Source organism: Molothrus aeneus, chromosome 6, assembly GCF_037042795.1.
Source record: "Molothrus aeneus isolate 106 chromosome 6, BPBGC_Maene_1.0, whole genome shotgun sequence".
NCBI lineage: Eukaryota > Metazoa > Chordata > Aves > Passeriformes > Icteridae > Molothrus > Molothrus aeneus.
Window position 1 is genome coordinate 59,829,812 of NC_089651.1, and position 22,288 is coordinate 59,852,099.

The window sequence follows — 22,288 nt, forward strand, 5'->3', positions numbered from 1 at the left end:
CTCGGGGGGATCCCCTCTGATCCAGGAGCACCCCCGTACCCCCAGCACACCCCTTAGCCCAGGGATCCCTCCGGATCCCCCCGCACTCCCAGCCCAGAGATCCCCCCGTGCCCTCAGCCCCGAGATCCGCCCGGATCCCCCTGCACCCCCAGCCCGGGGATCCCCTCCGGATCCCCCGTACTCCCGGGTATCCCCAGCCCCGGGGATCCCCTCGAAACGCCGGTACCCCCGGCCCACGCCTCAGCCCAGGGACCCCTCCGCACCCCCAGCCAGGCTCCCAACGCCCTGGGATCCCCTCGGATCCCCCCAGCCCCGGAGTACCCCCTCCACCCCCGGCGCTTACCCCAGCCCGGGGGTCCCCTCGGATCTCCGCTATCCCCACCCAGTCCCCATCCCGGGGGATCCCCCCCTGTACCGCACCCCGGGCACCCCCTCCCCTCCGGCCAGCACGGCGGGCTCACGGCAGCGGCGGCGGCGACACCGACGGCGGCCAATGGGGGCGGCGCGGGCGGGATAAAAGAGGCGGCGGCGGGGCCGGGACGGGCAGGGACGGCCCGGGGGCTGCACGGCTCGGGCACGGCTCGGGCACGGCTCGGGCCCGCTGCAGCGCTGCCCATGGAGGCGGCGCGGGGCTGGAACGGGTACGCGCGGCAGGAGCCGCCGCCCTCCCCGCCCGCGGCCGCGGAGAACCCGCGCGGGGCCCCGGGCACCGGGAGCGGCAGCGGGGAAGGGTGGCGGGGAGAGCGGCCCCGCAGCGAGGAGGACAACGAGCTGAGCCTGCCCGGCCTGGCCGCCGCCTACACCTCCATCCTGCGGGCGCTGGGCGAGGACCCGCAGCGGCAGGGGCTGCTCAAGACGCCCTGGAGGGCGGCCACGGCCATGCAGTTCTTCACCAAGGGCTACCAGGAGACCATCGCGGGTAGGGAGCGCTCCCGGGGCTGCGGGGATGGAGTTTGGAATTGATGAATTGATGGATTTCGTAAAACGTCGCTGTCCTGTCACCGCGTCACCCAGCTCGTTATCACCTGTATGTCTCGCTGTCCCCTCCCTCCTCAAATATCTCGGGGTTTTTTAAAATTAAACTCTGTGCAGGTAAAGTTTCCATTCTGTCGTAAGCCTCTCGTTTGGGTGAGCAGAGCAAGTGCTTTTGCTTTCTCTCTTGTGATGGAAACTTTTTCAGCCCCGGCGGAGGAACTTGTGGGTTGCCTCCCTCCCTTCCTCCCTCCCCGGCCGAGCGAGGCTGTGCTCGGACAGGGTGGGAATCCGAACCAACCCAACCCAATCCAGGTTTGTTTCCATTAGCAGACAGAAGGGGGTTGAATTTGCTCAGGCAAAGTCCCGTTCTGCCGGTGCTTTAATCGAGTGAGGTTTTTCAAAGGTGGGAATGAAACTTAAGGAAGCGAGGTGAGCAGAAAGGAAGAGGAAGGGAGATCCCTTCCCCATCTCAGGGTCCCAGCAGCAAGTGCAGGTGTGGAGAGGAACCCCAGGCTCACATCCCTGCCCCAGCTGAGTGTCTCTGCTTGCTGGGTGAGGGTGTGAGGAAAGGAACTGGCTGGGATATGTTCTCATCAATAAGCTCCAGTGCAGGGTAAATACTTGAAAATTTGCTTTTTTACATCACTTTTCTCAGCGTCTTGACTAAGGACTATACCCAGTACAAACAGTAAAAAGGAGCCTGGAGAGCTTGGGAATTCCCCTTTCTGCTCCTTCTTGCAGTAAAAGGCAAGTTCCTGTCAGTTCCTTTGCACCCTGTCAGGGATGCAGAGAGAGCCAGCAAGGATCTCTGAGTGTGGCTGAGGAAGGGCTGCTCCTGCCCTGCTCTCTGGAATCAGCCCTGGGGTGCTGAGCCTGCCCCAGGCTCCATCAGGATGCTGTAGCTGAAAGCAGAGGCTGAACTGTGCTATTGATGGCATCAGGGAGCTCCTGCTGGCACATCAGAGCCCTTTTCTAAGGGCACCGTGCTTCAGCTTAAAGGCTGGGGTTTGCGTTTAGTTTCTTTTTTATTTCTTTGCTGTTGGCTCTTTCAAAATCAGATTTCTACAACTTCCAGCATTCACTTACTCATGGCCAGCTTAAACTCTTGTGCCACTGTTATGTTCCATTTCTGCCCTGGAAGTTGTTCTGCCTTTCAGGTCAAGCCAGGTTTTTGGTTCACAGCTGGGAGCAGCTCTGGGCTGCAGTGGCCATCCTTGTTCCTCTCTTAGTCCTGTTGCACGGTGTGTTTGTGGTGAGGTTTCATCAGGTATCATCTTTTGTTTACTGGGATTAACTTTCCTCATTTTCCTGCTGTAAAGTACAGGAGGGTCTCTCAGCCATCCTGCCAGGCTCTAGCACAGGGAATATTTTCAGTGATAATTTGAGCATGAATTTCTGTGCTGAACCTGGATGAGGTTGCTGCCCTTCTTAAGTCCTCTCTTACCTTGCTGCCAGTTTTGTGTGCTCACGTTACCTGAAGTAATTTTAAGAACTTTTTTCTGCTCCGAGGTGGGTTCTCTGGGATCTCTGGGGTCTTCTAATCTCTCACATTCATTTAATTAAGCAGAGTAGTTCTGGATACTCCCCTCCTCTGATTATCATGGGAGAGAGCTGGATTATGTCCAAGGATAGAAAATGTCATTGCTTGTGCTCTGCTCCTGGACTGCTTTTTTCTTTTAAGGAAATCATGTGAAGCTGTGACACCAACATTCCTTCCTCTGTCAGGTGGGGAATCCTTTTACTCTCCAGCTGCTCACCCCTTCTTGCAGGATGCTCAGCTTCCACTTTTCCCAGCCAAACAGGAGGAAGAGCTGCAGTTGAAGCACAAGCCCACAGCAGATAGCAAAGCAAGTGGTGGATGAAGAGTTTGTTAGGAGAATCAATATGAGTAAACTCTTTTTAGAGAGTTTTAAATACCTGATGAACCCTGGAGTCAACAACTACAGAATATTTGGGCACAAGAGTAGCTGTAGGACTGCTGCTGTTTCTGCTGCAGCATCCTGTGCTGTTCCTTGGTTATACTAATCCAGCTCTCTGCCTGGACCAGCAAATGAAAAAGAAAATGAACCAAAACCAGCCCAAACCCTTCCCAAAAACCTGACAAGAAGCAGCCCTGACCTCTTGTTTTCCCAGGCTTTTTTTGCAGCTTATTCAGCTCCTCCTGTGGAGCTGTCTGGGTGGGCAGAGGTTAAAGCAGGCATTTGCAGGGTGTGTTTTGAGGAGTGTTTCCATTTTATTCCGGCAACAGGCAGAAGATGAGGGGCTCCTACAATAGCTGCAAGTTCCATTCTCCCAAGAAAGGTTCCTCAGGTAAAAGCTCTGTGGTGGTGGTTGTACAACCACATGGCCAGAGGCAGAGTGTGTGTGTTGCAACAGGTCCCTGCTGAGCTCACAGGGAGTGGAGGTGCTGCCAGAGTGTGCAGCCAGGAGGGAGTGACACAGCTGACCCAGGGCAGTGAATGTCAGAGCAGGGACAGGCTTTAAAATCAGCCCTGTGACCTCGTCTGCTGCAGCATCTGCCCTGGGGAGGGGGGAAGCAATTAATGTCTGATGGAGTTTTCATTTTCCATAAAGGAGCACAAAGGAAGATGTGATAGATACACACCCAAATTATAGAATTATGTTGGAGAAGCCCTCTAAGATCGAGTCCAACCATTTCCCCAGCACTGCCAAAGCCACCACTGACCCCTGTCCCTGAGTGCCACATCCACGTGGCTTTTACATTCCTCCAGGGAAGAGGACTCCACCCTTGCCCTGAGCAGCTGTGCCAATATCACACTTTCAGTGAAGAAATTTTCCCCAATATTCAATCTAAACCTCCCCTGGCACAACCTGTGGCCATTTCCCCTTGTCCTGTCCCTGTTCCCTGGGAGCAGAGCCCAATTCCCCCCGGCTGTGCCCTCCTGGCAGGAGCTGTGCAGAGCCACAAGGGCCCCTGAGCCTCCTTTGCTCCAGGCTGAGCCCCTGCCCAGCTCCCTCAGCCTCTCCTGGGGCTCCAGCCCCTTCCCCAGCTCTGTTCTCTCCTGAGAGTGTAAAGTTGCTGTGCCCTGCTGCCAGGTCTGTGTTTGGTGTGCTTGACTTTCACCTCCCTCTCTGCTATTGCAGGGGGTTGGACTGGATGGCCTTTGGGGATCCCTTCCAGCCCAAACCATTCCATGAGCTTTTTGGTTTCTGTGTGTCTGAAAACATAATAATAACTTGGAGCATGGTTCAATGTGCTGTCATTTGATCTCCTGTGCTGGGTGTTGTCACTTTGCTTCCATGACACCTGCTTGTATTGGTATGTTTGTATTTCCCAGAGCTTAACTTTGTAGTACTGTAGGGAAGATAACACCTGAATTCTGTCTCTCCATTCAGATTTGTGAGCAGCAGAGAAGCTGATTCTGCTTTCCAGCTTCTACTCTGTGTATTCCCTGCCTTGTTTTCAGCAGTGCAGACTGTTCCTGCCTTACCCTCCATTCATCTCTGCTATCTGTGTTCTGCAGCTGCTCAGGGTTGTGTGTCAGAGCCATTAGTAGAGTTTACTTGTTAAATATCTGTATCTGGCTCTTTCTGTTAATTCCAGATTGTCATTTATTAATCCTGGCTTTACCAAAGGCCTCAACCTCTTTCATTGGCAGGATGTATTCAAATGTGCTGTTCCCACTTCTGTAGTACCAGTCATCACACTTGGCAAGAATGCCTCTAGTGATTTCAAACAAAATCCACCTGGGGACCAGATTAAAAATCCTGACAGCTCAGTGCAGACACTTGAGCACTGGTGTAGACTGGCAGCTGTTGCAACAGAAACCTCTCAATGTGTTGGTAAGGAAGGCAGAGCAGGAAAGTCACCAAAAAAGTAACTCCCAATTTCATACAGTGTTTCTGTGCCAGCATCCAAAAACATCTGGTTTTTTTCCAGGGTCAGATCTATCAGCTTCCTATTTCTGGGTGTAAATTGTATTTCAGAGTAGCCCCCTTGGCTGGTGAGGGCTAACAGCAGGGCTGTGAGAGCCAGGTGCCTTCAGCTTTGTGAGAGCTGGTTGAGGCAGCTACCTGCCACACAAAGGTCAAACCTTGTCCCTCCTTTTATTAAAGGCTTCATGGCATGCTCAGAGGTGCTGTCTGAGGGTCTAACAATAAATACTGCAAAGCACAAGTGTGTGCAAAGGCAGTAAATGAGTGTGAAATGAGAATGAGAATAAATGGAAATACAAGGTTGCAGACAGCACAAACTCAACTGAAGCTGAAGCTTTCAGACCCAAGCAACTGGTAAGTTACAGAAACAGTGTCAGTGATCCTGCCTTTGAAAGGTGGGTCACAAATGAGTTGGTTTGGATTGTGTAATCCTGCAGGAAACGTTAGGCCCAGGGCTGGGCCAGCTGCCTGCATCTGCAGGAGGAAGTTAAGTTAAGTTGTTCTCATCGGCCACAAAAACTCAAAGCAAAACTTGGTCACCAATCTGGGCTTGGTGATGGTGGGAGCTGCTGCCAGGGGGGTGTCCCAGCCTTTATTCATGTGAGCAGCTCTCAGGCATGTTGGCAGGTTCACCCATCCTTTCAGTGTGTTTAACAGGGAAGTGAAATTCAGAAATACCGGGAGGGGATGACTTTGCTTCCTGGACCTCTGTGGTTTGAAAGGCTGTGTGTTAGCTGCCTGCAAACCAAGTGACTCTGCTGGGCAGCTTTTATTTCAAAGCAATAAACTAGTTGGTTTGAAAGGCTGTGTGTTAGCTGCCTGCAAACCAAGTGACTCTGCTGGGCAGCTTTTATTTCAAAGCAATAAACTAGTTGGGTCATTTCCTCACTCAGCAGTTTATGTGCTTTTCCTACACTGTGGGGTGAAAAAATTCAGCCTTAATAATCTTTTCTACTAGTCAGTGTGGATTTGGTTTTTTTTATAGAGGACAGCAATGGTGTAAGCTCCTAAATTTTTCCAGCCTGCTTGGTTTGCTGTGCTGAGGTGCTAAGCATTGCTGTGTCAAAACACACAGTGCCTTGAGCAAACAAGGCTGTTTGATCAGCAGCACTGCCCTTTGCTGGAGCTGGGGAGCTGCTGTGTTTTCCTGGAATCGAGGTGCTGCTGGCTCATCCATGAGGACATGGATGCAGCACTGGGATCTGGCAACAGCTGAAACCTCAGCACTGCTCTGCTCCAGCCAGGGCTTGCTTCTGGTAAACCAGGGGGTGGGAAATTCAGGGTTGTTCAGAGAGAGGATTTTTGGGGTTTCTTCAAACTCTGCCCCCACAGAAGGGAAACCTACCATGCTGGAACACACATTAAATGCAGTGAAACTTCTGGGAACTGGGACTTTCCTGGATCATCTCCCCTTCCTGTTAATGCTCAAGTAACACTAAGCTTGGTTGGGTTTTGTCAGGAATTTATTAAATATTGTGACCTCTTGGATCTGAGCTGTTGCCGGCTTCTGATCTTTCATGTTGCCCTTCTAAAGTGTTTTGTCTTTCATTTTTCCTTTGTTTCAGTTTCAGAAAGAAGTGTGGATGAGCACCTTCTGTCGCATGGGGCATTGAAATGGTTATTGAAAAATCCTGATACATTTTAATGAGCATCTCCATAATGCTGCTTTCCCTCTTATTAAGAAACCTCCTGGCAGAGGACAACTTCTAGAACCTAATCTTGGCTTCATCTGTCTGCAGTAGCTGGTGTGTTATGAATAGACTCCAGTCTCACTACAACATGGAGGGTATCTCACAGGAAAATAAACAAATCTGTACAAATCTCAGCCAGAATTAGCTGAACAGCAATAATGCTGCTCCTTTATCTTTGCTTCCATGAAATGTCCCTTGAATCACACGTCTGCTTCACCTCCCTTCTGGTAACTGAGGGATTGAGCTTTGCTTCTGAAGCAAATGTTCCTGTCTGAAGCTGAGAATCTGTTTCCAGACTTTTGGTGATGAAATCTGAAATAGTAGCCAGAAACTTGTAAATTCTTTTGTGTCTAAGGTTTCTCCTGGCTCCTGCTAGGAAGGTGTGTTGTCACAAGTGTTCATTTCTCAGCATCATTTGAACCCTATTGCCTATTTAAACAGTCATGTGGCATCCCAGGCTGTGCCTCTTTCTAGAGCTCTTCAAGACTTCTTGAAGCAAATGACATACCCAGAGCCTCCTTTTCTTAGCAACCTGAAGTCATTCACTTTCTGCAGCAGTACAAGCCCTTTACATTAATGTTTTTATAGCCTGGGTCTCTTAATGCATAATAAATTCCTGGTGCCTTTTTTATACTCAAAGGCTGCAATAATTTTCTTGTTGCTTGTCTGGAGTCTTGTCCCTAACTACAGTTACCTGTAATGTCATCACATGAATAATGAAAAACGAAGTCAGGTTTAACTTTACATTTTACTGCTTTACCCAGCAGTAGCTGGGAGGTTTTTCCAGCAGTTCCCTTCCAGATTTCATCCTGACCCTGCAGTCTGCTGGTTTCCCTGCCACACATGCAGCTGCTAACTGGTGTCTCCTGCTGAAGGTCACATCTGTCCTCAGCTGGGCAGGAACTCTGAGAAAGACAACCAGAAATATCTGCCAGCATTCCCCAGCTGCTTCTGCCTTAAAGACCAGTGAGCCTGGGCTGGCTCCTGGCACTGCTGTTCTGGAGCACCCTCCAAACCATGACCTGCTCCTGGCTCATGTGAGCTCCCTGCCACTGCTTTGGGTGTAACTCTGTGTTCTGGAGGTGTCTGAGCTCAGACACTGCTTTAGTTGTCACAGACATCTTTTATGGAAAATCCTTTCCTTAGGATTTTTCCTCCTGAGAAGCTGAGAGGCCTCAGGAACAAAATGCAAACAATGGTTATCTGCTGCTGTGGAATGCAACAGGTGCATCTGTGATTGGCCCATGTTGGTTGTTTCTAATTAATGGCCAATCACAGTCCAGCTGGCTCAGACTCTCTGAGACACAAGCCTTTGTTATTCATTCCTTCTTTTTCTATTCTTAGCTGGCCTTCTGATGAAATCCTTTCTTCTATTCTTTTAGTATAGTTTTAGTATAATATATATCATGAAATAATAAATGAAGCCTTCTGAAACATGGAGTCAGATCCTCGTCCCTTCCCTCATCCTTGGACCCCTGTGAACACGGTCACATTAGTTTGTTTGAGGGGTGTGAATTGTCCCATAGGATGTGATCCTGCCTTGGCCTGAGCCCATTCCTGCCCTGCCTGTGGCATTGCCACTGTGGAGAGCAAGGGACAGTGGGGACAGCCAGGACCTGTGAAATGGGGGCCAGGAGAACCTTGTGCCTCCTGTCCCTGCCAGGATGGGTGAGCTCCAGCAGCAGTGTCAGGGAGCTCCTGAGGCTGCCTTGATCCTGCTGGCACTGAGCAGCCTGCGCTTAAATCGGAGCTGTGAGGCAACTGAACACCACAGGGAAGTGCTTAAACCCCTGGTGAGAGCAGCCTGCATCACTTCATCCCAGCACAGTGAAAAAAGCAGCTCTGGAGTGCTGTGAGGCTGCTGCAGTGCTGCCATCCTTCCTCCCCTTCGCCCCCTGAGCCCATTCTGGGTGGGCTCTGCCTTCTCTGCTTGCCAGAGGTGCTTTTGCTTTCCCGTGTCACATTAAAGCCATGCAAATAGTTTCTATAGCAACAGGTATCTTTGCTGAGCTCTGACGCACAATCCTGAAAGGTCTTTCTCATTCTGTCTTCATCCAGTTCTGATTTTTCATTTTATCAACTCTTTTTTGAAGATAAAGGGCAAATTAATTCTGCTCTGTTTCAGGAGTTAACTTGCAGCACAGGTGACTGCTTAGTTTCAACAGCCCACTGAAGTTTTTGCACCAGGAACTGAACTTTTGGCTGAAGGAAAATTCAGCTGGAATAATTTAGAGAGCACCCTGACTGTACAAACCATGAAGTCAAACTAGTGAAGCAGGCAGCATGGTCTGGTAGGTAGAGTGAAAGAAAAGGGAAAAGGGGCAAAAATTTGTGCCCAGCTTTTCTTCTGGCCTGGTTAGTCTGAGGTTATTTCCCCTTCTGTCCTTTCAGCTCTGTTAAATTTTCCAGAACATGTGCTACAGCACACAGGCTGAGCTTTTATGAACCCTGTTTGATGCTATTGCAAATGGAAAAAAATAGAAAAAAATTCAAAAAACCTCTAAAAAACCTTAAAAAAAACAAATTTAGATGGTGTTGCCTCCCTGCACAAGGTGTTTGAGTCTGTGCCAGAGAAGTGTCTCCTGTGTGATCACTGCAAACAGCTGCTGCAGTGGGACACAGGGAGAAGCAGCTGTGAAAAGATGCTCTGCTCACTCTGCTTTTGTCAACTCAGGGCTTGGGCTCCAAAGGGGGAGCTCTAGGGATGGGCAGGCTTCAAGCTGTGCTGACTTTCAGGAAGAGAGCCTTGTGAAGTAGAGACTGGAGCAGAGTAGGGGTGGATGGCCACTCTAGACCGTGGTCATTGATGCAGGTGGTGGCCTTCAGCCTCATGCTTGGTTTTACCTTTGTGTCCTTGCATCACCTGGCACTTGTGGAGGAGTTTTTGGAGGGCCTAACACTGAGCTGGTTTCTTCCTTTGTGGGCCCTTCTTCTGAGGGAGTAGCTGGTGCTGACAAAATCAGCACATCTCACTGCAGGCACAGCTGCAGGTGTTGTCTGTGACCTGGCTGCTACTTGCTGCTAATATTAAATAAATAAATAAAAGAAAATAAATTTTAAAAAATGGCAAGACCACTATAAACAAGAAGCTTTAAGGTCCTCACAGCCCTGTGGCTGCAATTCTTGATGTGCAGATCTGTCTTCTTACCTCTAAAACTCCCCTGGTTGTGCTGGGGCAGTGCTCGCACTGCTGAGGCTGGGCTGTGGCATTGGAGGGGATGTGCAAGAAGGGTGGGTGCCCTTTGTGCTCCTGTTTGATTGCTCTGGCCCTGAGAAGGATGCAGGGTGCCTTTTGTTCCTGGAGTTGCCTGTGTGGTACTTCTGAGGTCACTAAAACTTCTCTTTGGCTGAGCTGTGTCCATGATACAACACAGCTGTGAGAGAAAGTTTGTGAGGGTCTACTAATATATATTTTATATGTTAATTAGTGTAAATCCATCCATATACACATGGGTATGAGGCTTCATGAGTGAAGTTCATTCTGTTGTAGCTCTGCTCTGTGTCACACACCAGGACTCTTAATGAGAATTGGGCCATTTCTGGCTGTTCTGAACAATCTGCTTTGCTCGTGCACTGACGTAAATCCATATCTGACATCAGGCTCTGATATGCTTCTGGTGAGGCTGGTGTGACCTGAGCTGGGGGTCCAATAACAGCAGCAGTCACTCTGGAGATGCTTCGTGGATCTGTTTGGATTTTGTTTTAATAACTCTGGCCACGGCAGCAGGTTTTGTGCAACCACTGTTTGCCTTTCTGCTGTGGAAATGGCACGGCTGCAGAGTGCTGCAGGAGGGAGCTCAGAACCCAGACTGCTGCTCTGCCTCCCCTTCCCTCTCCTGTGAGCCTGTTCAGATCCTGTTTTGGGTTCTCCCTTTGCCTGGCTGAATTCACAGTTACACAACTACCTGATGCTGCCTGTGCAATCAAAACCCTCTCCAGCAGTGCTTGGTTTAAACCAGACCCAGAAATTCAAAGATCACAATCATGTACCTTCACAGAGCTGTTCCCTGGCCTTTTTCATGCCCCTATTCCTGCCCTCTGACCTGATCCAAACCCTTCTGGGATTCATCCTGGCTGCCTTGGAGCTTGCCAGCCCTTCTCAGGAAGGATCCTGTGTCGCAGGCGGAGCGCCTGGCGCGCAGTTTCCAGGGTTACCTGTGCAGGGCTGATAGCAGGCAGGAAATTAAAATGCTCCATGATGATGATCCCTTATCGACAGCAGATGGTGGCCATTAGCTGGATGTGTGTGTCAGGGAAAGGCACCAAGGCAAGCAGAGCAGACATCACTGCTGGATTTGTGTCACCACCGTCGTTGGGTTTGTGTCACCACCGCCGTTGGGTTTGTGTCACCATCACTAGGTTTGTGTCACCACTCCTGCTGGATTTGTGTCACCACCCCTGCAGGTGCCCCCTGGTGCATGCAGGGCAGTCCCTGAGTGCCCTGTTCTGGCTGTGGTGTGTGGGACTCTGCTTTCCTGGAAGTAGCTCCAAGGAGCCACTGTGGCTTCCAGCTGAACTTGTTTGCAGAGTTCCTTGTCCTTATTATCAGCCCTCCTGTACAGCTGGTTCTCTCCTGCAAGTTTCTCCTTCATACACAATTTTTCTCTCTTGTTCTTCAAAAGACCTGGTTTCTTGACTTGGGACTATTCTACTTTTAAGATCTCTGAGCATGGTCCAGGTGCCTACAATCTCTGTGGAGACTGATGTGCCAGGATTGTTTGGGGATTTGTCAAGGGACTGATGAAAGTGGGAAATCAACTGAGGATCCATTCTGCTGAGCTCTGAGATTAGCCAGGTGTCATTAATGTGTTCCTTTTCTTACTGAGCTGTCTCTTCTCCCTTCTGTCTCTGTGGGAGTTTCTGCACCTCACTCTTCTGCCAACTCTGAGCTGCAGAATTAGGCTGGAGTGTGGATGTGCCTGCCCATTTCAGATCAGGACAGCAAATCTCTCCCCAGATGTGTCTCTGACTTCTGTGTGTACCTGAACAGCTGCTGCCTGGTGTGCTGCAGGATGAAATTTGCATGCAAAGCCTTCTTGGAGACAATAATGATGCTGTTAAAGTGTTTGCAGGAGCCACTGTGGTGGTTTTTTAGGTTTTCCCTGACCTCGGGCCGGCTTTGCTTGGTGGAAGCACGGATGGAAGCCCACAGTGTCAGCTGTTAATTGCTCTTAAGATGTCAGTAATTCTGCAGAGACCAGACCTGTTCTAACCCATGCTCAAGCTATTAATTAAATAGAACACTCCAGGCTGACTTCTGGTGCAGCACGTAGGCAAGGTGACACCGGGGCAAATGTGGGATTGTACCCAAACCAAAACGTGCTTGTGATGTTACTCCTCACTTCCCTCCCACACCTTAACCCTAAAATCTATAACCCTGAGAGAGTTCTGCCTTTGCTACAAGCTTTCTCAGGCCCTGGCTGGAAGAGCCTGCCACGATTTTTGAGTTTATTTTTAATGCAAATGTTTGATTTCAGATGTCCTGAACGACGCCATCTTCGACGAAGACCATGATGAGATGGTAATTGTGAAGGACATAGACATGTTCTCATTGTGTGAGCATCACCTCGTTCCATTTGTTGGAAAGGTAACTCTCCCTCACAGTACAAATGTGGGAATGCACAATAAAAGACCTTAAGTACATGTAAAAGACCTTGCAGCTGTAGCTACAAAGCTTTTTAAGGCTGTAAGTACTTGCTGCTTACGGCTACAGTTCTAGAAGTTTAATCTTCAGAATACAAATAAGGAAGGCCTCCTTAATGTGAGGTTTTATTTGAATTTAAGCTCCTGAAATATAATGCTCAACCTTTCCTAGTCTAAGTAATCTAATGGTTTCTGACATTTCATATCAAAGCTCTTCTCCATGAAGCAGCAGCAAGCCTTGAGGGCAGACATCTCGATATTAAACCAGCTCACCCTGCACACTGGCTCTGTCATGGATTTAGCTCCTGGCTCAGAGCTATCCAGAGCACATCCATCTCTCTGAAACCCTCTGTGAGTGGAACAAACTCATTAGCAGCCCTGCCTTAATTATGTGAGCCAGGTCAGGGAGAGGGTGGCCAAAACTGGCTGTGCTTGATTGGGGACTCCTGTGAAAGGGGCTGGTGCTTCAGAGGGTGCTGGAATTGTATTCCCAACAACTTTAGAAAATAAAATTTCTCCACTTAACCACTGCAGAGGTGATGAAGAGTTCTGAGTGGGAGCTGCACATCTCAGCCTCTTCAGTCCCCTATCAGCACAGAAGGATGGAGCTCAGCCTGAGCCATCTGTTACCATGAAGTGCTCACAGGTCCAAGAGCAGCACGTGCTTGTGTTGTCTATAAAATTCAATCAGTGCCACATATGTTCCAAGCAAATTGTCTCCCCATAATAAAATACATGAACAGAAACCAGCTGTTTATTTAGTTGAATCAATTCAGGTTTGTCTGCTTTCTTTTCTTGCTGTTGGTGTTTTATATTGGAGAACAGGATAACCTCTTTTTCTGTGCAAGCTTTCTGTTGTGCCTGTTACTCTTGGTTGTGTGCACTGTGTATATTCTCCCCATTATTCCTGTGGCAATGTGTGCATTTTTTTTACATCCAGCTGTTAAGCCTATGTGGTTTGGAGAAATCTCCTCACAAACAACAACTGATCCAATAAAATGACTTGGTATGGCTCTGAATATTCAGAGTAACCATTGCCCTGCTGGGTGCCCCAAACAGGCTGCAAACCCTGACCTGTAGGTCTTGCACTTGCAGTTCTACCTCACAGGAAATTAAGAAATCTGCAAAAATATGGGGAACAGGATTCAAAGCTAATTTCTAAGTGGTGTCTCTCACTTTGTCTGAAATGTTTCATGTCTTTTCAGGTGTCAGTGGGTTGATTGCCTAACAGGAGGGGTAGGAATGAGCAAGTTAGCCAGGTAATCAGGTGCACTGTGGTACCTCCACTGCAGGTACAGCAGCACAGGATTCTGAGATGGGGCCTCCAGGCAAAGCCAGAATCCCCCACTGACACTCCCCTGCTCTAGCTTGGCTCATTTTCCAAGTCTCTGGTACAGTGGCACAAGGCCTGGTTTATAATCTGTTATAACTGTAAACCCACTGGAATTCAGTGGATTTCTAAAAACAAGGAGCTAAATGTCCTTCCCTCCATATCTGAGCACTTTTCTGCAAAACTTCTTCCAGTTTAGTTCAAGTACATGTTCAGCAAATCCATATTTGAGCAGGATGGAAGCTGAGTTAATCACCAGTGATCTCTGATACTAAAACAAGAAAAACAATCAAATCAGGAAGTGCAGCCTGATTTTTGGTGGCAAAGTACTTCTTGCCACCAGAACTTCCACTGGAAGTAAAGCACAGTCCCTCTTCCTTCCTCTCCCTAAATCCATTTAAGGTCTTGGAAGAAAAGCATGTTTATTTTAGACAAATAGTGCTGTGCTGAGTACTAGAGACTGCCTTTGTACCCAAATGCAGCAGTGTTCTGTAGCATTCCTGAGACTTGGAACATCAGCCTTGACTCTTGAAGAGCTGTGACTTCTCTCCCCCTCAGAAAAACTCCCCTGTTCTTCACCAGGACCTCATGAGATGTTCCCAGCCTCAGCTCCACAATTCCCCAGGCTTGCATGGTGCCATGTTCCTCCCACATGCTGAGAGTTAATTCTGGGGCAAATGCACATCCCATTGTCTGTGCATGAGTTTCACCTGCCCTTGGGAGGGTGCTTTTGCTGCTGTTAATGGTTCTTCTCCCCTGTCCAGGTACACATTGGTTATCTCCCCAACAAACAAGTGCTTGGCCTCAGCAAGCTCGCTAGGTAAGTGTTCTAATGAAAATGATGCTAATTTGGAAAAAGTGTTCCAGGCTTGTGCTAGCTGTGCTAATCTTTTTAATCTCCTCTCCCTCTAAAGCTCAGCCCACTTTGTGTCCTGGATTTGGATTTAGATCAATCCTCAGCATTGTTTTATTTGTGTGGAGAGGACAGATAAGTCTTGGAGCTGTGTGTTAATTCTCACCAGCGGCTGCAGCAGAGCCCTGATGCTTTTGTAGGTTCCACCAGAGCCCTGGGGTCTGCAGGGAGCTCTGAGGCAAAGAACAAGAGAATTTGATTATGTTCTAAGGCAGGCCACAAAAATCAGTGTGAATTTCCAGCTCTCTTTACCACTTGGGTGTAAATTGACTAATAAGCACAAAAATCTGTAAATGAACACATTTTATGGATATAAATTAAATCTAAAGCTTTCATCTCTTGGCTGACTCTTCAGAAAAATTTGACATTTCTTTCTTTCACTGAACACTTGCTAAGAGTGCTGTGGGGTAGATTTTATAGATAAAGTTCAGCCTAAGAAACAAAGCAATTGTGATATACTTGAGAAATCCATTTATTATGTAAAATAGCTTTTTTTCCTCAGCAAGTGCCCTTGGATCAGTTGTTGCACTGATTCTTGTTATTAAGTGACACTTTCTCATGCTGGTGAGGAAGAGGATGGTAGGTCCCTTCAATAAGCAGATTATTTGAGATCAGAGTGGAAGGGCCATTTTTGGAGAAACAAATCTAAAGATTTGGCTGCAGCTCAGAAAGACCACATAGATTTTGCTTTCCCTGGTGGGTCTGTTAATCCTGCTGTGGTTGCAGTAACACTAATGAGAAATTAGCCCTGCAAATCTGCCTGCCTGCTGGGTTTTCTTAGCAGGTAAGAAATGTGTAGGATATGACAGCAAAATGTCCTAAAGTGAGCCAGATCTGCTCTGGGCTCTGCTTGCACAGCAGGGAGTTGGGTTTGGAAGGGGAAGGATCCTTGCAGGTCACATCTCACATCTCTGCAGTGTAAATTCACATTGCAGGGAGGCACCTCCCTGCCCCCAGCAGTGCTTTCAGGAGTGGGCTTTGCTCTGGTTGAAGGGCTGGACAGGTGTTTTACAATGTGTAGATTTTCTCCTGCATGTTGTTTTTTTGTGGCTGTAGGAGCTGCTGGAATTGCAGGCTGGGGTTCTGAGCTGTCAGACCCGCAGCTGCTGGGCAAAGTCCTCATCTCCTGTTGGCTCACCATGCTTGGGATGTGTGCGGCATCCCATGGCTGGTGTTGAGTTTTGGGTGGGTCTTTAGGTGCTGCAGGGCTGGAGGGTTTGTTTGGTGTTGTTGGATTTCTGAAGAGAATCCATTCCTCCTGAAGAGACTGTCCTGAGCACGGGGTTTCATTTCTGCAGGGCTCCCTCCAAGGCAGGGTCAAGGATCACATTTGAAATGTGCATCCACTGGTTTGTGCTTGCTCTGGTCTCTGTTTCTCTATTGACTGCAGCTGGAAAAAGGAGCTCAAAATGCTTTTCATGGAATTTTTTTTTTTAATGCAAGTGGGACCATGATGCTGGAAAGATACAAATTTCCTCCTGTTTATCCTCAGAATGGAAACCTACAGCAATATGTGCAAGGCTTCCTGCACTGTGCTCAAAGCTCAAATCTTGCCTCTTTCTAAAGTGAGGGTGAAACTCCCATATACTGCAATAATGAAAAGATTAGATTCTTGTATAACAAAATGTTCTCCCTTTTGAGTGCTCCCCATGAAGAGGTTTGGGGGCCAAATTGTGCCTGTCTTTGGTGCCCTGTATAATGCAGCCAGTGTTCAAGCAAAGATTTGAGAGGCTGCTGGTGCTCTAGGCCTAATCTTTCATAATAGGATTAGTTTTATGTGGTGAGTTTCTGTAGTTGTGGATGACCTGTATTCAGTAAACAAACATCTTTCCCTGGGTTTTAAGCTCAGGCATGAAAATGCTCTTTCAAATAACTGTTTTTACATAAACACCTTGTTAGGGCTTCTTCTGTGCAATATGTGTTTCCTATCCATATGGTTATTCTAAATATTGTGTTGCTTTGTTTGATGCTGTAACACAGCCATTTCATTGCTGGAGGGGAGTTTGTGCATTTAATTCTCTCTCAAAACCAGCAGGAGAGTCTCTCATTGTTAGGGATGATTCTTGTAAGTGATGCTTGAGGCTGCCAGCCAGTGTCTGGCTTGTGTCTGGTGTGACCAGACAGGTATCAAAGCTTGCTACAGCAACTCCTTTTTGTGGCCACTTGAAGTGTAATTAAGCATTTGAGGTTGGCATGAACAACCCCTGCAGTTACAGAGCAATTTTATGGATTTTTTAAAATGTGTGGATTCTAGAGCTCTCATTGAGTGTCACTTCCACTGCCACCAATGGCTTAAATTTGGAATTGTATTGGAGGGGACCATTAAGGTGATCCCTGCACTGAAATGTGAAGGATGGGGTGAGATATGAGTGGGTGGAGAGATTCTGTTTTAAATAAGACCAACTCTGTCTCATTGTTCTCAGCTAAATTTGTGGTCAAATGCAAAAATCCAAAACATTTCTTGCTCAATTCCAGCATTCTGGGCATCCATTATCTGAAGTGACCTTAAGGCAGCATTTGGTCTAGTCTGAAGCATGGGAAAATGTTCAGGAATTAGGGTGCAGGGAGACTTTGGATGTGAATTCCCTCACAGCTGTGTGATGCAGGTGGGTGGGGGATACAAGGAATTCCAAACCAGCAGAAAGAGACCAGAGGAGTGACTGGTTTGCCCTAAAATAGTCCCTGGAGCTGCAGGTGGGGGGAACCTGTCACTCCACACAGTGATGTGCCAAGGGCAGTCTGAGATGCTCCTCACAGCCAAGGACTTACACAGGTCAGCACAGGGGTCTCTTTTGACAGCACCAAATTAATTGTGAAGGTCAGTCAGTGGCCAGCTGGAAATAACTGTAATATTGTCTTTTTCCTTTCTCCTTTAGGATCGTGGAAATATACAGTAGAAGATTACAAGGTAAACACAAAATCTGGTGTTTGTTTTGTGCTCTCCTCTCCTAGTCAGTGCAGGGAGCTGGTAACTGTAGATGTGGAGTTTAAGAGGGGAGAAAAACTCTTCTGGAAGAGGTTATGTTATTGTTCTTAGCCCCTGCATTCCCAGTGAAGGTAACTTCTGCCTAGGGAGCTAAATGGAGGCTGGAACTGATTCCAGGGATGAATGTGCTCCAGGTAGAGCTGCCAGGAATAGCTAAACCAGTTGGATGCTGCTGGGGATGAGCTCTCCTGCAGAGATTTGGAGAGATGCCTTCAGGAATCCTTGTCTGAGGCAATGGAGCAAGAGCTGCCTCCTGCTCCTGAGAAGGAGAGGAAGCTGCAGGGTCTAAACCTTGAGTTGGGCTGATCCTGCTGCCTTTGTCCTGTGGTTAAATTTGGCCTGGTCTTGGCAAGAGAAGTCTCAGTGACCACCAGGCTGGTGAATAGAGGGTGCTAGAGCTGCAGGAAGTAAAGCTTTGCAGGACAAAGCTCATTTTTGATCTCAGTTTCCTTTCCCTAAGAAGAGAAATTGGGCGTGTGGAATAAATGGTGCAGCAGGAACGTTGGGAACAAACACATTAAAAACTGAAACAGAACAGAGAGGCAAGAAAATCCTCTTGCAAAATAGGAAATGGAGGAGCTGGTAGAACAAATTGTGGTTGGAGAGATGGAATGCAAAATGGCTCCAAAGACAAACAAGAAAATAAGAGGTCTGTTCCAGGATACAAATGGAAAAGAGAATGGATGGGGCTTGGAGCAACCCGGTCTGGTGGAAGGTGTCCTTGCCCACGCTGGGGGGTTTGGAATGAGATGAGCCTTAATGTCCCCTCCAACCCAAACCCTTCTGGGATTCTGGGAGCCTGATTTCCCTGTTGTTCCCTCAGTGCAGGAACGCCTTACCAAACAAATCGCAATCGCCATCACAGAGGCCTTACAGCCCGCCGGGGTCGGCGTCGTCGTGGAAGCCACGTGAGTGATCCCAGAGCTCCAGGGGGGGATCCAGGGTGGGATCCCAGGAGGTCCAGGAGTGGGATCCCAGATCTGTGTGATCCCAGGAGTTCCATGGGTGGGATCCCAGGAGTTCCAGGGGTGGGATCCCAGGAGTTCCATGGGTGGGATCCCAGCTCTGTGTGATCCCAGGTGTCCCGTGAGTGGGATCCCAGGAGTTCCAGGGGTGGGATCATGGCTTTGTGGGATCCCTGTGCTGCAGGGCTGGTGCGTGGTATCTCTGTGCTATGCTTGGTTATCAGTCAGAGGGATTAGTAATAACAATAACAATAACAATAACCCTATTAATATTAACATATTACTAGTAGTAATAAAAAAACCAATGATCCTGATGTGCTGGAGCCCGCATTTAAAGTGGGCCCTGCCTGATCCTCTGTGGAGGTGTGGCAGGGAGGAGCTGTCCCCGCTGCACCAGGTCCATGCCCTGTGCTCCTCCTGCCTCCTGGAGCAGTGCAGAGCCTGGGACCAGCAGCAGGCATGTCCTGTGATCAGAGTGCACCTTGGGAAGGTGGGATTTTCCTGGGATCAGAGGAGAGAAGGCAGAGCTCAGTGGCTGAGGATGTGACCCTTCCACAGCTGAGGTGCCGCAGATGCCAATTCTGCTTGTGGAGGTTTTGTGGCCTTCCCAGAACTGAATGTCACCGTGTAAGAGCCATCTCCCCCTGTGGGATTCCCTTCCCCAGGAGTGTTCCTGGTGCCCTGACTCCTCTCTGCTCTCTCCTAGGCACATGTGCATGGTGATGCGTGGGGTGCAGAAAATGAACAGTAAAACTGTGACCAGCACCATGCTGGGCGTGTTCCGGGAGGATCCAAAGACCCGGGAGGAATTCCTGACCCTCATCAGGAGCTGAAACTGTGTCACCCTCTGGATGCACTCTGGATTGTCCTGTCCTGTGTCACTGTCTGTCCTTGTTCCCACGTCCCAGCTCTAAACTAAATCGTTGTGAATTGTTGTCATTGTCCTGGTGCAGTGAAAGGCTCCTGGTGGCACCTGGGGAAGGTGGGATGAGGGAGGCTCCTCCTGCATTTCCACTGATGCTGATGCCACAGAGTTACAAGCCACAAATAGGAGTTTGGAAATGTTTTTCCATCCATAATGCAGAATATCCAGCAGTTAGGAGAGAAGTGGGGTTCAGGAGTGAAGTGAATATGTTGTGTTTATTAGAATAAATGTGGAGCAGCACAGGAAACACCTGAAAGGATGTGGATCTTTGTAGGGTTGGGATTGTCCTGAATTATTGGACCATGTTTTATTGCAAGTCCTGCAGTGGCTGTTTCAGTACCTGGATATGTGTGTTATACCTCTGAATTGTTACCTCTGGTGTGTTTTATATTCTTGCTAGTATTAATCTTCCTTTTCTGTGTATTTTGTTCTGTTTGTTTGAGAAATGTGTAAACTCCATTTTTCCTATCCTCTTAACAGGCAGGGAATTAACTTCTGAATTATTTGGGGCACAGCCCTGTCTCAGTACAAAGGGGTTTATGCACCTTTTTCTCTGTGCCTCAGAAGGTCTGACCACTTGAACTGTCAGTTTCTTACTGTTTTTAAGGAAACTTTAACAGAGGAGAGGAAAAAAAACCCTGCAGAGTCTGCAGAGTACTGAGGTATCCAAAGAGGTTTTTAATATTTATATCTTGAGCTTTCCATCTTGGATTTTCACAGGTTAGACTGAGAAGCTAAAATTAGTCTGACAATGTGAAAATTATGATTTGCAAGCATTCCAAGGTTTCCATTTCCAATGCTGGACCAAAGGTGAGCATGAAATCCTGAGCAAAGCACATGGTACCTCCCCTCCCTGCCCACAGGTTGGGTTACTTCAGGGCAGAGCAACCTGGGATGACAACAGCTCTCATTTCATAAGAGCAGCTGACAAAAGCATTTCCAGGACCACCAGGATGAATCAAACCACATTTCCCCCCCCTTGCTGTGTATGTGGCAACCTCTGTAAGTGGCAGAATTGGTACAAAAAGTTTCAGTCCAGCTGGACTTGGCTGAACTTCTGCTTTGTTACCATTTTAATGGGTGTTTTGTAACTTTTAATTGGGAAAAGATGAGGAGCAAATGAAAACCACCCTCCTCACACTGAGCTTGCAAAACAGATGTCAGCCAGGGGGGTGGATGCCCACAGCTTCCCAGGGCTCTCTCTCTGCTTTGCTGGACATCAATCCAAGTGTCCCTGAAGCTCGGGCAGTTCCTGCTCTGCCCAGCTCCATCTCACCAAAATTCCTCCCTCCTGCTCCAGTTCCAAACAAAAGTAAAAATCACGTCTGGTCAGATTGGGCCTAAAGAGCTTTTTCAAGAACAAGCTCATGTGTTTAATTTCACTAATTTCACTTTGAGGACCTTCACAGCATCATAGGGAGAATCTTCTAGAGCGTCCTCTGCCCTGGGTTTGTAGGATTAGTGCTGTGACAGTGTTTGTCTCTGGTGTGAACAAGCTGTGCTGCACATTGCTAAGCCACACCAACTCCATGGCATTTGTTTTCCTGAAATTGCCAGTTTTCAGTTCAGTATGTTACAAATATCCAGCTGAAAAGCCTTAAATCTTTCTTGCCTGAGCTTGGCAGTGAACCTCTCCTTTTAGCTCGACTGGAAGGAGATTTTGGGGACCAAAGGGGCACACACCAATACACTTATTTCTCTTTCCTTGCTTCAGTTTGGGAATTAAGTCTCTGTAAAACACTCTCTTGGTCCTGAGGCACCAAAAAAGTTGTGTTTTAACCACTTATCTCTATTCAGGATAAAGTTCACGTTGCACCACCACTGTTCTTTATTTCCATGTGACCTGTAGTCCTTAAAACACAACTCTCTCTACTCGTGGCCTTGGATTTCGTTCCCATTTTTTGCTGTTGTCAATCTCAGTGGGTTTTTTGGGATGTCAGCATTGTTCAAACACAGGAGCTTTAACTACACCCCGTGTGTAAATATGTAAAGGATGTACAGCCCCTGTTGTACTGCTCACCAGTGCATTGTCTCTGAATCATTAAAGCAAAATGTTATCCTTTGGAGTGGGAGCATCCTTGGGGACCTGGAGGTGATGGCCCTGCACAGGGGAAGGGACAGAGCTCCCTCCCCTCATGTGGAGATGGTTTTCACCCATGGATGAGGTGCTGGGTTGCTCCTCTGGGTGCTGGGTGCTGTTATCCACAGGGGAGTCCCCAGCTGGTGACTGGGAAGCAAAAAAAACCTCCAGGATTTGTTGTCACCTTCTTCTCACTGCTGCTTGGAGCCAGGGGAATCCAGAGCAGATACACTGGAGCAGGGGTGGTGAGGGGCAGTGGCTGCTCCTGCCATTGAGCCTGGGGGGTCTCACAGTCTCCTTGCACCCTTTGTACCCTTCTTCAGCTGTCCTGGACCTCACACTGGCCTGAGGAAATTCCTGGCTCCTGACGTGAACAAATAAATCCCATCAGCATCTGTGACAAGGGACTGATGTTGGGTTGGGTTGTGTTGCCCATGGGTTGGGTTGGGTTGGGTTGCCCATGGGTGCAGGGTGGGCAGATTGGCTTAAAGCCATTCCTTCTGTCCTCCAGCCTCCCAGGAAGCAGATACTGCTGGGATTCAGGGCAAATAAAATAAAATAAAATAAAAAATAAAATAAAATAAAATAAAATAAAATAAAATAAAATAAAATAAAATAAAATAAAATAAAATAAAATAAAATGCATGGATCCCAGACTTGTGAGGAGCAGAGCAGCCCAGTGCAAGGGAAGGGGTCCCAGGGTCTGTGTCCACTCTGGGGACCAGCAAAGGAGAAGGGAGGATGAATGAAGCCTCCTCCAGCCCTTTCTGTCCTTTTGATCCAAGCTGGTCTGAACTGTGTGGAAATAAATCTCCTGGGAAGCCCCAGGGGCATTGGCAAGGCCCATCCTTGTGGTGAGGCTGAGTTCTGCCTTTCCCACAGC

General features: G+C 48.3%; 1 protein-coding gene across 2 annotated transcripts; it reads left to right on the forward strand.

The window, feature by feature from the left end:
• The first annotated feature begins 578 nt into the window (after window positions 1–578).
• On the forward strand, window positions 579–21,387 carry GCH1 (GTP cyclohydrolase 1). 2 transcript variants are annotated; one of them, XM_066551859.1, is made up of 6 exons: window positions 579–919; window positions 12,041–12,150; window positions 14,301–14,356; window positions 17,326–17,357; window positions 18,259–18,343; window positions 19,107–21,387. In XM_066551859.1, the coding sequence occupies exons 1-6, from the start codon at window positions 616–618 to the stop codon at window positions 19,231–19,233; spliced, it is 714 nt and encodes a 237-aa protein (XP_066407956.1). In that variant the 5' UTR covers window positions 579–615; the 3' UTR covers window positions 19,234–21,387. The 2 variants fall into 2 exon arrangements, with proteins under 2 accessions (XP_066407956.1, XP_066407957.1); XM_066551860.1 differs by having other exon boundaries at window positions 12,041–12,084.
• The last annotated feature ends 901 nt before the right edge of the window (window positions 21,388–22,288 follow it).